This window comes from Gracilinanus agilis, chromosome 1 (assembly GCF_016433145.1).
Source record: "Gracilinanus agilis isolate LMUSP501 chromosome 1, AgileGrace, whole genome shotgun sequence".
In the NCBI taxonomy this organism is placed as follows: domain Eukaryota; kingdom Metazoa; phylum Chordata; class Mammalia; order Didelphimorphia; family Didelphidae; genus Gracilinanus; species Gracilinanus agilis.
In genome coordinates, this window is record NC_058130.1 from 5,836,938 (window position 1) to 5,849,257 (window position 12,320).

Consider the following 12,320-nt stretch of genomic DNA (forward strand, 5'->3'; position numbering starts at 1 on the left):
TGTTGGGTCATTGGGATGATAATGGCGTCGGATGACAGTCACGTGTGGTCTAACCTGGTGTCTCCTTTCTGTGGTCTCAACAGAAACCATACGTGTGCAAGATCCCTGGCTGCACCAAACGGTACACAGACCCCAGCTCCCTCCGCAAACACGTGAAGACCGTGCATGGCCCTGAGGCGCATGTCACAAAGAAGCAACGTGGGGACCTCCATCCCCGGCCTCCACCCCCTCGGGAGCCCGGCAGCCATGCCCCGTCGCGTTCTCCTGGCCAGCAGACTCAGGGGACCCTGAGCGAGCAGAAGGACCTCAACAACTCTACCTCAAAGCGGGACGAATGCCTGCAAGTGAAAACAGTCAAGTCCGAGAAGCCAATGGTAGGCGCTTGCCCGGAGCCCCCAGTGACCCTTTGGGATTCAGGAAGGTCGGTCGCCAAACGTGGGCCGAGAAACGGCAGGACGGGGTGTCCTGCACTGGGGCAGCCGCCTCTCTGTGCAGAGGTAGTCAGCTCAGGTCACACAGCCCACAGGCTTTTCCTGAGGATGAACTTTTCATAAGATAATCATGCTAAAAGGGTGTCCTCATCATCTAATTCCCCAGCATTTTTTATCCATCTTGAACCAGAGTGCTGCGAGGGAGCTAGAAAGCCACAATTGTCTCAAAGAAAGAAGGCCATTATCCTGTCATATAATCCCTGCAGTTAGAGAACAATTGAGTCCAAGGACTAAGAGAGGGTGGGTGGGTGGGTGGTTATCACCAAGACCCAGAGCCTCTTCCATCAGGCACTTTCAGAGATCCTTGGGCAGGTGCATGTACGGGTGCCAAGAAGCCCCCCCCAAACAGAATGCCAAGAAATGAGGGTTTATTCAGCGAACTCTCATGTCTGGGCTTGGTGTCAGTTATTTTTTGTTGACTTTATGGGGTATTTCTGTTCATTCTGCCCAATGAAGTGTCTGGGAATGGAGGAAGGAACAGTAGGAGCAAACTTCTCTTAAACATACAAGAAAATCTAGTACCAGTCAGGTGGCATAGCCTCCTTTTAAACCTGTTTGTCAACTCTCCATAGCTACGAATAATTGTGTTTATAAAGAAAAACGAGAGGCCAAAAGGCGAGCCAGCCTTGGAGTTAGGTTGAACCAGGAGCTAGTTTCACCTTGGATGCTAGTTAGTATTGTGACCTTGAGAAAATCATCCCATTTATCTTTAGGCCTCATTTTATCTATAAATTGAGGGGGTTAGTCAAGAGGGCATCTGCAATCCTGTCTAGCTCTCCACCTATGCCTCTAGGAAGTTATTCAGCTCTCACTGCCCTCAGACAACACTCTAAGACCACAAGACTCAGGGTAGGTTTCCATCTGCTATGACTGCTCAGAGGGAATTCTGTTTGTACTGGGATATGGTATCCCCGGACCAGACCCAGATTAACGTAGGAGCCACTAGTGCGTGCTGTGTTCCTTTTAGAAATCACACTAATTCACAAAGCAATCTATTACAAAACAATGTTCCTACGACATGCAAGTTTGCATACATTGTCATGGGAGCCCACGTGGCGCCCTGGAAGCTTGGGGTCATAAGCATTCATTGGGAAGTATGGCCAGCCGCCTCCCCGTAAGATAGCAGAATCTTAGAGATGGAGTAGCATAAGATCTGCGCTAATAATATCCGGCAACATCTCTGCTCCTCAGTAGGAGGAAAGTGACTTTTCAGTCACCCTGGCCACATATGTCCCAGATGGGAGCTTGGGGTTTCAGACAGTGGCATCCTCTGCTATCTCCCCGTCTCCTTTTTTATCAATCAATCACTCAGTGAATAATTATTGATTAAATACCTACTATGTGCCTGGCCCTGTTCTAAATGCTGAGAAACCCAACATCCGGGCACGTGTCCAAATAAAGTTTTGCCACCTCCAAAGAACATAGCTAAGTGATGCAGTGGCACTAGTCTGGAATTTAAGAATGCTTGAGCTCAAATCTAGCCTAAGCCACTTACTGCAGGCAGATCATTTAATTTCTGTCTACCTCAGTTTCCTTATTTGTATAATGGGGAGAATAATAACACCTGCTTCCCAGGATTCCAATGGGATCCAAATGAGGTCTTATATAAAAGCCATTTAGAAAGCCTGAAGTATCATATAAATGCCACGATCAGTATCATCATCATCATCATCATCATTACAATGTGGGAATACCCAGTATTTTCTTTCATTTCTAAGCTGAATTATAGAAATAAGAAATTCAGAGAATTTTAGTTCTGGGATATCTTGGATATTCCAGGATGCAAATTAGTTGCTAAACTCATTAAATTAGGACATTGTAGAGCCTGAAAGCACTTAACCAGTATCTTTTCCCAGTCCCTTCATTTTATAAATGAGAAAACTGAGGCCCAGGTGAGTGAAGTGACTTACCTGAGGAGGAACGACTGGTTAGGACCACCTTTCCTTAAAGAAAAAAATGGCCATCTCCCTCTGTGCACTGGCCGCTCCTCAGTCCATGTCCCTGACTGATCTGGGTTCCAGTCCTTTTTAAACGCGATGCCTGGTTGTAATGGGTCACCTTGATTTGTGAATGACATTCTCTCTCCTTTTCTCCTTACTAATCCAATGTCTCTTTTGTCTAATGCTCTGATCTGTCTTATTCTCACTTCCTAAGGACAGTGGGTAATCAGGTGAGGGGAAGGAACTTCTCAGATGTCTAATGCCTGCAGTGTTTGTTCGGCCTCCCCTTCCTTTGTCCACGTGTCCCTCCGTGTTGTCTCGGTGGCAAGCCTTCCAGCAAACCCATTCCCATCCTTGATGTGCTTTTGTTTTTGCATTCGGTGTGTGTATGTGTGTGACGCCTGGCATGCGGGGAATTTGGGCTCGGTTTCTCTTTGTGTGTATAGGTCTTGCATGGCACACCAGGATGAGGCTAGCCAGCTGAATGCAGGGCATCTCCCAACCCTTTGCATTTAAGATTTCCTAAAGCGATTTGGCACCATTCATGCCACCTGGTGGAGGCACTGGGGCCACCCTCGGCGTGTGCATGCAGAAGGCAGGACTCCCTTTATGTCGCCATCGGAGGGTGTGTCTGAATGGACGGGCTCCTGTGGGCAGTTGGGATTGCACGAGTCTTCAGGCTGCCCGTTTCATGGTGCTAAACCTGGCTCCTGTTCGCATTTGATGAGGGGGCAGGGCATGGGCAGGCCAGGAGGAGGGCTTAGCTACACATTTCCAGGGACCCTCTTTGCCCAGGAAGGAGAAGCCCCTCAGGTCACTGCTGAGACTCCAGAGGGAGAGCAAAGCGCTTCTCCCATGGAGCCACAGTTGGACTGGGCTTGCCCGTTTCCTGCTGGATGGCTGCCCATGCTCCGCTGGGAGAGGTTTAGGGACCAAGCAGAAGGGCAGAAGTAAAGGAAGGAGATTTCCCATGAGTCTCTGTGCATGCTACCCAAGAGGCCTTTCAGACCCGGCTCGTTTGTGCCCATGACCCAGGCGGTAGTGAAGGCCTGCATGGACAGAGCAGCCCTGTAGGTAATGATTTGTTGTTGTGATTTTGGGCAAGAGTGTGTGTGTGTGTGTGTGTGTGTGTGTGTGTGTGTGTGAGAGAGAGAGAGAGAGAGAGAGACAGACAGACAGACAGACAGACAGACAGATCTCTACTAGTCCTCTCCTTTTTTAAAGCAGGGAGGGGAGAGCACCCTTGCTTGGCCACAGGCAGCCAAAGGACCAGAAGTCCCTGGCCACTCACCCCCCACCCCAACTGCTTTTCTCTTTGAACTCCTTAGCCCCTGTGGGGCAGTATAGCTCAGTAGCTTGGCTCATGCCTCTCTCTGCTCTTCATCCCCTCACCAGACATCTCAGCCAAGCCCTGGTGGTCAGTCTTCATGCAGCAGCCAGCAGTCCCCCAGCAGCCCCTATTCCAACAGTGGGATCGAGCTTCATCTGACCAACGGAGGCAGCGTAGGAGACCTCAGCGCCATTGACGAAACCCCCATCATGGACTCTACCATTTCCACGGCAACCACCGCTCTTGCCTTGCAAGCTCGGAGGAACACGACAGGGACCAAATGGATGGAGCAAGTAAAAGCGGAAAGATTTAAACAAGTGAATGGAATGCTTCCACGACTGAACCCCATCCCACCTCCAAAAGCCCCTGTGCTAGCTCCTCTCATAGGAAACGGTAAGACGCCGGAGAGCCACCAGCTCTCCCAAAGGCATCGGGTTTCCTTAGGTTAGTCATTAAGCATTACAGGCCGGGTACTGGGCAAGCCATTAGGGAGACAGAACCAAGAGGAGATGGGGTGGGCCTTCAAAGAGCCGACACTGTGGGAGGGGGCTGCAAAGAGTCAATATGGGGTCGTACTGGAATATGAAGGAATTAGGAAAGGCCTCATGGAGAAGGGGGGACCCTTGGATCGAATCATGAACAAATGAGGAGGGAGGGTAGGCCAGATGCAAGAGGGGTGAACCTGACGATGACTAGCGCCAGCAGAGAGGTGCGAAGGCCCTCAGGAAGTCATACCAAGGGCCCCGATCCCCCATCACGTGAATGAGTCTTGACTTCACAAATTCAAATAAAACCTTGAAGTCTTTCCCAGAAGTGAGCGGGTTACTCGTGACTGCTAAATGTAGGCCTGTCTTCCTTGGGACATGGTTTCCTGATGGCCTCAGGTCCCTCCTTCCTCCAGGCCCAGGCCCTCCTCCTTTTGTCTGAAAGTCAGGCTAGCTGGAGGTCCTTTATCTCAGGAGAGGAGGCCACTCATTTGCCTGGATGGGGTCTGGATGACTTCATTATTCTTCAACTGCATACGGAATTCCAGGGGGTCCTCAAGACTCTTCTTGTCAGAATAAAGTGTCCTGCCAAAGCCAAATCACATGCCACCGTGCCAGACTTCTCCCTGAGGAGTTCCCCTTCCCCAAAGCAGCCTTTCATTTGGCGGCAGCACATTTGGGTGGCAGCTTAGCGGGGCAGATGGAGCTAGACTTAGAGTCAGGAAACCTGAGTTTGAATCGTGTCTCAGCCACTTGGTAGATTAAGACCGCAGACAAGTCACTTCACCTCTGTCAGCCTCGATTTCCTCATACAGAAAATGAGAAAGTTGGAATTTGATGGCTTCTAAGGGGTCTCCTAACTCTAAATCCGTGGCGTTCTGAGCCTGTTCTATCCAGATGGGAATCTTCCACCCAGTGACCAGAACAGATGCAAGAACTCACTAGAATAAGGGGGTCGGACTCAACCGTTTACCATTTATTGACCTTGCCGTCTGGGGAGGAGTAATATTACCTTTTCTCTCCTGAGGGCTTTCACGATGGTGACTGACCCATGGGAACATCACTGACTCGGCATTCACTCTCTCACGGGGAGGGAGTAGATTCACTTACAGCTTTGTTATTCCCTGGGGGGACACCACAACCACACTTATACCTTATGAGCATCCTTTGACTTTCCCACTTGATAGAACTGGATGTGTCCAACCTGGAGAAGACAGACTTAGGGAAAGATTAGAACCTGTCGAGCACCCCACCCCACTTCTCCTGGATTCTCTCTCCATTCAGAGTTTGGAAGACTCTCTTCTCTCCCGCTTCTCCTCCTCCCTGTCTGACTGGTCCTTCTCAGTCTCTTTTGTTGGTCCATCATCCATATCACAGCCGGTAACTTTGAGTGTTCTCTATGGCCGCTCTGGTCTTGGTTTTCTTCCACCCAAGCTCTTTCTTTCTTATTTAGTCATTTCAGACTCTCTGATAGGTCGGAGAATTCCTATGTAGCTAACTTAGAGATTTGGATAACTTGCCAGGACCGTCTGCTGAGTTTTATTCCTTTATCTCCACTTTCCTACTGGATGTTTCATAGATAATTGAAACTTCAGCATGCCTCAAACAGCTCATTGCCCCCAGCTTCCTTTTCAGAGTTTTTCAGTTTATTTTTAATTGGATTTTAGCATTAAAATATTTTTGAGATCCAAATTTTGTCCCTCCAATGTGATGCCCATCATACTTCTCAAATCATACAAAACATATCTCCATGTTAGTCACGTCTCACACACACACACACACACACACACATACACACACACAAAGTAAGACAAGGGCAGTGAGAAAAATAGACTTCAGTTTCCACTCCAGAGTTCATCCATTTTCATCACGAATCCCTCTGAATTGTCCTGGATCATTTTATTGATCCATTGAGTCAGCTGGAGTCGGGAAGATCTGAGTTCAAATCCAGACTCAGACACTTACTCGTTTTGTAACCCTGGGCAAGTCATTTAATCCTGTCTGCCTTAATCTGCTAGAGAAGGAAATGGCAAAGCATTCCAGGATCTCTGCCAAGAAAACCTCCCGGACAGCCCCAGTGTGCTGGAGGCCCCGGGATCATGAAGACTTATACGTGACTGAGTGACTGAACAATAAACAGCAGCTGTTTATTGCTCAGAGTAGCTAGGTCTTTCCCAGTGGACCATCATGACAGCTTCTCAGCTGCGCCCTTCTCTCCACTCCCGTGGCCTCTCCATCTCTCACCTGGACTCTGATAGCTTCCTAAGTGCTCTCTCAGCCCCTCCACTTGACCTCTCCCGTTTCCCCTCCTCTCAGGCCCCACCCCATGAATCCAGGGACTCCCTATTAACACAAGAATCAATTCTCAGGCCCTCCGGTATTCAGAGCACTCCACACCTGGGCCCCAACTTGCCCTTCCAGCTTTAGCACACACCACTTCCCTCCGTGCTCCCCACAGCCCAGCCAGACTAGCCGCCTTCTAGTTCCTTCTATATGGGCCAACATTCCTTGTGACTGTCTCTGTCTCCTGGCTGGCACGAGGCCTTTCTGGCCCTCTCTACCTGCTGGTTCCTTTCCCTCGGCCCTAAATTACCTTGGGTTGACCTAGTGTGTCTGGTCGTAGGTATGTAGACATGTCCGAGCCTCTCCTCGGATAGAGGACCAAATCCTGGAGGGCAGAGATGGTGGCCGATTGTGCCTTTGACCCCTCAGGATTTCACACCGTGTCTAGTATGTGTTTGGCAAAGCTTAATTGAGAATAACTGCCTTCGAGTAGTTGAGGATTTTCATGTAGAAGAGGACTGAGCTTGGACCCCCAGAACAGAACTAGGAACCCCCAAGGAGAAGCTGTCAAAAGTGAAATTTGGGGATCCCTCCCAATCAGTCCTCCCAAGACGGAATGGCCTGTGTTGAGAGGTGGCGGCTTCCTTGTCTCCTTGTAGGGATTAAAGAGGAGGTTTGATGATGACTTATGGGTAGTTTGTGGAGGATTCTTGTTCCAGAAGAAGTTGGATTGAGGGCCCTTCTGACGCCATGGTCTGGCCTGCACTCCTTCAGCCTCCAAGCCCACATGGAGAACAGGGTCTCTCCTCTTGCCCCCTTTCCTTGTGCCCCAAGAGGCTTTGTCTGAGAACTGCTCGTGATGCCGCCTTCTTCAGCTCTCTCTGTCTCTGCTCTTTCCCCAGGAATACAGTCCAATCCGAGCTGCAGCGTGAATGGGCCCATGACGATCCTTCCCAGCAGGAACGACCTCTCCAGCATGGACGTGACGGTGCTGAACGTGCTCAACCGCAGGGACAGCAACACCAGCACCATCAGCTCGGCCTACCTGAGCAGCCGCAGGTCCTCGGGCATCTCGCCCTGCTTCTCCAGCCGCAGGTCCAGCGAGGCTTCCCAAGCCGAGGGCCGGCCCCAGAACGTGAGCGTGGCCGACTCCTACGACCCCATCTCCACGGATGCCTCCCGCCGCTCCAGCGAGGCCAGCCAGGCTGACGGGCTGCCCAGCCTCCTCAGCCTCACCCCTGCCCAGCAGTACCGGCTGAAGGCCAAGTACGCAGCAGCGACCGGGGGGCCCCCACCCACCCCATTACCCAACATGGAAAGGATGAGCCTGAAGACCAGGATGGCGCTGATGGGGGACTGCAGGGAGTCCGGCCTCTCCCCATTCCCCCCTGTCAACCCTCCCCGGAGATGCAGCGACGGCGGATCCAACAGCTACGGGCGGAGGACCCTTTTGCCTCACGACGTGCTGGGGAATGGGATGCGAAGGGCCAGCGACCCCGTGCGCATGGTCTCAGAGAACCTCTCTGTGCCTCGAGTTCAGCGTGTCAACAGTCTAAATAGCTTTAACCCTCCTGTTTTGCCTCCATCCGTGGAAAAACACAACTTCGTGCTCCAGAATTACACTCGCCCCGAGGGCGGCCTGTTCCGTAACTTCTACTCCTCTCCTTGTCCTCCGAGCATCAGCGAGAACGTCACCCTGGAGTCCTTGACCATGGAACCCGACGCCAGCCTGAACGACGAGGACTTCCTGCCCGACGACGTGGTGCAGTACCTGAACTCGCAGGGCCAGAGCGGCTACGAGCAGCATTTCCCAAGCAGCCTTCCCGAGAGCAGCAAAGCGCCCCACGGGACGCCCGTGGCCAGCGGCCACCTCGGGCTCGACCAGCCCCACGTGCCGAGCGGCCACGTCATCTCTCAGTATCACGCCGCAGAGCCGGCCAGCTCGGAAGCCAGCAAGAGCGACCTCCCCATTCAGTGGAACGAAGTGAGCTCGGGGAGTGCCGACCTGTCCCCATCCAAACTGAAGTGTGGCCAGCGCCCGTCCGCCCTGCAGGCTCGAGCCTTCGGCTTGTATAATAATGTGGTCGTCCAGCAACCGAATCCTCTGAGGAATGGCGTAGCCCAGACCAACGGCTACCAGCAGCTGGTGGAAAATAGCTCCTGCGGCCTGCAGGACAACCTGCTTCCCAACAGCAGTGGAAGCAGCAACGGCGCCAGCGGAACTTCCTTCCACCTGCAGTCGGCCAAGGCTCAGCAGTACGGGGACGGCCTCAACAGGCAGGCGGCGATCGGCGGGGCGCTAGAGGTTTCCTGCGGTTCCTTGATTCCGGGACAGAAGCTGAGGAGCGGCGCTATGCCGTTGAGTGGAAGCCAGCCCAACTACGGCATGTCCGTGGCCCCAAGCGAGCTTCCCAGCGGCATGGCAAATGGCACCCCGAGCCAGGGGGCCCTCCAGAACCAGCCCCTGGCTGAAGGGACTCACTTCCCAGCGGTCGCTCGCTCCAGTCAGATGATGTTAGGGCAGGTCAGTCCTACCTCACAAAGCAACGTCTACCAAGGGCCAGAGGGCTGCCTGCCGGTGCCCCACGGCATCGGGAATCAGCAGGCGAATCTGGCCACGGCAAAGACTTACCAAGCCTACGCCAGCTACGGGGGCGGCAGGCGGCAGATCGTGCTGAGGAATAGCCTGGCCCAGCAGCAAGGACACGTCAGTGACGCCAGTCAGACCTGCAGGGTCAATGGCATTAAGATGGAGACCCAAGGTCAGTCCCAACAGCTCTGCTCTAACGTGCCACATTACTCTGGTCAGTTGTATGACCAAACCCTGGGCTTTAGTCAGCAAGACCTGAAATCAGGTTCCTTCTCCATTTCAGAAGCTAACTGCTTGCTTCAGGGGACTGGCCCTGAAAACTCTGAGCTGCTCTCCCCGGGCGCTAACCAGGTGACCAGCACCGTCGATAACCTTGACAGCAACAGCCTGGAAGGGGTTCAGATTGATTTTGATGCGATCATAGATGATGGGGACCACGCCAGCTTAATTTCAGGAGCCCTGAGTCCGAGCATCATTCAGAATCTTTCCCACAATTCCTCTCGCCTCACCACTCCAAGAGCATCTATGACATTCCCCGCCTTGCCTGTTAACACCACCAACATGGCGATTGGGGACATGAGCTCTTTGCTGACCTCCCTTGCAGAAGAAAGCAAGTTTCTAGCAGTTATGCAATAGAAGTTGGGAAAATTACGATAAAAGAAAAAAAAATAGAAACAACTTTAGGAATTTTCAAAGGTGAAATGGATTCTTTTTAGTTGTGTATGTATTTTTGTAATCTCATCTCACCTGAATGGGATGTGTTTCAAGTATATTCCTTTTATGGAAAAAGGACTGAGAAACCCTAAAGTGTTGTAGGGAGAAACTGTCTTCCATTTCAATTTTGAATCAGTATTGTTAGACCCATTCCTCCTCTTCCTCGTCCCTTTTCCTTTTTCTCCTCCCCCCCCTCCCCCCAATGCTCTGTAACCTGGTTAGGGAATGTAAACCGATGTAAATGTCTCACGTGCATGTTTTCCAAAAGAGAAGTCTGGGGGAAAGCCCGATGGAATGATTGTCTGTTACTCAAAAGACACACAAGTGTTAGGACTGGTTTCCCAAGGATCGAGCTTCCATTTTCCCTTTACCGTTCTAAATCTGATGCCACTGGGCACGAGAAGCAGAGAAAGGATGGGATCCCCAATGGCGTATTAGATGGTGTGTCCGCCAGCCTTGCCGCATCTTCCCCTCTCACATCCGCTGTCCTGCATCCCACCCTTGGGGAATCCATAGCAGACTTGTTAGCGCTTTTCATGGATCCAGGGCAATATGGAGCTCTTAGAGAGGGACTAGACCATTCTCTGTGTTTTTGCTTTTCTTTGCTTCCCCTCCCAGACAGTCTGTGAATCAAAACGTGTAGGAGTGTGTCTGTGTCGATGGTACTTCTCAGGTATCTTTGTTTTTCTTCCTTTTCTTCCTTTGCCTCCTCTGTCTTTCTTTTTAACTTTTAGACACCCCCCTGGTCTTTGAGCCCTTAAGCCAGAGGGAGAGAAAGGGAAAGAGGTGACAGCCAGCCCAGGTAGGTAACTGAGGAAGAGTTCGGTGGACACCGAAACTAAAGCTATCGAGTAGAGTATAAGTGGGGACGATGGATCGATGAGTCAGCCCAGAGAGGACGGCAAATGAGCTGTTTTTAGAGAGCTCTGAGTTTCAAGTTATCCAAGTAAGCTCCCCTCCCCCTGCCGCTGACCGTGTACTGAGCATCTGTTAACTGCTAGAATCATGAAGGAGTATTTCCATGCTGCACCTCTATTTGAAGGGATTTCTAAAAGAGTAAGAGGGGGAAAATCACTTTTTCTTTTTTGTATTGCACTTGGGTACAAATCGCTTAACTCATTTGGAAGTACAATGGAAGCTATATGCAACAGTTGGGTAGACACGGTTATTGTTTGCCAGTATCTCTTAGATGCCACATCAGTTTTGAAAAATAATAAATTTTATATTCAGTTTGTCCACAATGTAGAGTAGGATCTAGATTTTTATTTTTGGACTGAAACTGATTTTTACAGGACTCCTTCTCCCATGCAATTGGTACACATTGTAGTAGACTTGTATGTGCCCAAATACTACATGGGTTGTTCAGGTTATTGCTGGTTTTTTTTTAATATATAAGATATTAGAATAAGAGGCAGGAAGACCTTGAAATATCTGCAAAACCCTGTCCCGTTTGGACTCTCCCCGAGAGCTCCATTGCTTTCCACCATGCCACCCCAGATCTAGGGTGTCATAGAGAGGATTTGGGTTTAAAATTTTTTTTAATCAGATATAGGTTGGATTATTTGGCCTCCAAATTTCCTTCCAACTCTCAGGATTCTCATGAATCAGTTTTGTAACTTCCCCCCTATCTTTCCCCATTAAAATTAGAAGAAAAAAGAAAAAATGGAAATGTGAAAGGAAGAATAGAAAGGTTAGGATCCCCCCCCCACCCCTGCCACCCCCATTTCTCTCACGGGTACCTCTGTTAATTGGTCTAAGCATTCTAGCTGCCGATAAATTATGATTTCAGATGATAGGATCATAGATAAGGATCTGAAAGAGACCTCAAAAATAATAGAGTGCAGGGTCCTCATTTTCCAGGTGAAGAACTAAAACCCAGTGAAGTAAGAGACTTGCCCAGGGTCACACAGTTATGTCACAGTCTGAGACCAAGCATTTTTAAAGTAGAGATTGGGTAGAATTCCGTTGTTCATGATACCTAAAAGTGTCTGCTTCTCCCTCCCCATTTCTTCCCTCCCTCCCCATCTCTTTAAAATTTCTGTAGACACTGCTTTGTTTGAAATCAAGGTAGTGGCCACATTTGGCCCAGAATGCAAGAGAATGGTAGGAGATGTATGGTGAGGAAGGGGCCTTATGTATGACACATTAGTTGGGAGAACATGGCTTACCCCCCAAACCAGCCAATGCATTCCTTCCTGGGGTGAAGCCTCTCTCTGATCATCTGAGCAAATCTCCGTATCTCCAGATTTTAGAGATCTCCCAGGAGCATGGATGAGTCTTGCAGGTCCCAACTCTTACGGTCAGTGACAGAGCCGAAGCTTGATGTGGTGCTGAGATCGTTGCGTAAAGGTGCCCATCAACAAGCTGCAGAGTGCGGCAGCTAGGATCAGAGTCATCTGGCCAGGTTTTTGTTTTTCTTTGTTTTAACTCTTGAACCCTTTTATGTTGCTTAGGGTTCCTCGGTTTGCCCTTTATGCTATTGTATAG

At 50.4% G+C, this 12,320-nt stretch overlaps 1 protein-coding gene across 1 annotated transcript in view; it reads left to right on the top strand.

Moving 5' to 3' along the window:
* GLI3 (GLI family zinc finger 3) overlaps positions 1–9,893 on the top strand; it is a 90,169-nt gene extending 80,276 nt beyond the window's left edge. The window contains exons 9-11 of the mRNA XM_044677680.1: positions 84–374; positions 3,827–4,154; positions 7,432–9,893. Of these exons, the coding sequence (XP_044533615.1) occupies positions 84–374; positions 3,827–4,154; positions 7,432–9,755 (2,943 nt within the window). The 3' untranslated portion in view covers positions 9,756–9,893. The remainder of the gene's footprint in view (positions 1–83; positions 375–3,826; positions 4,155–7,431) is intronic.
* The last annotated feature ends 2,427 nt before the right edge of the window (positions 9,894–12,320 follow it).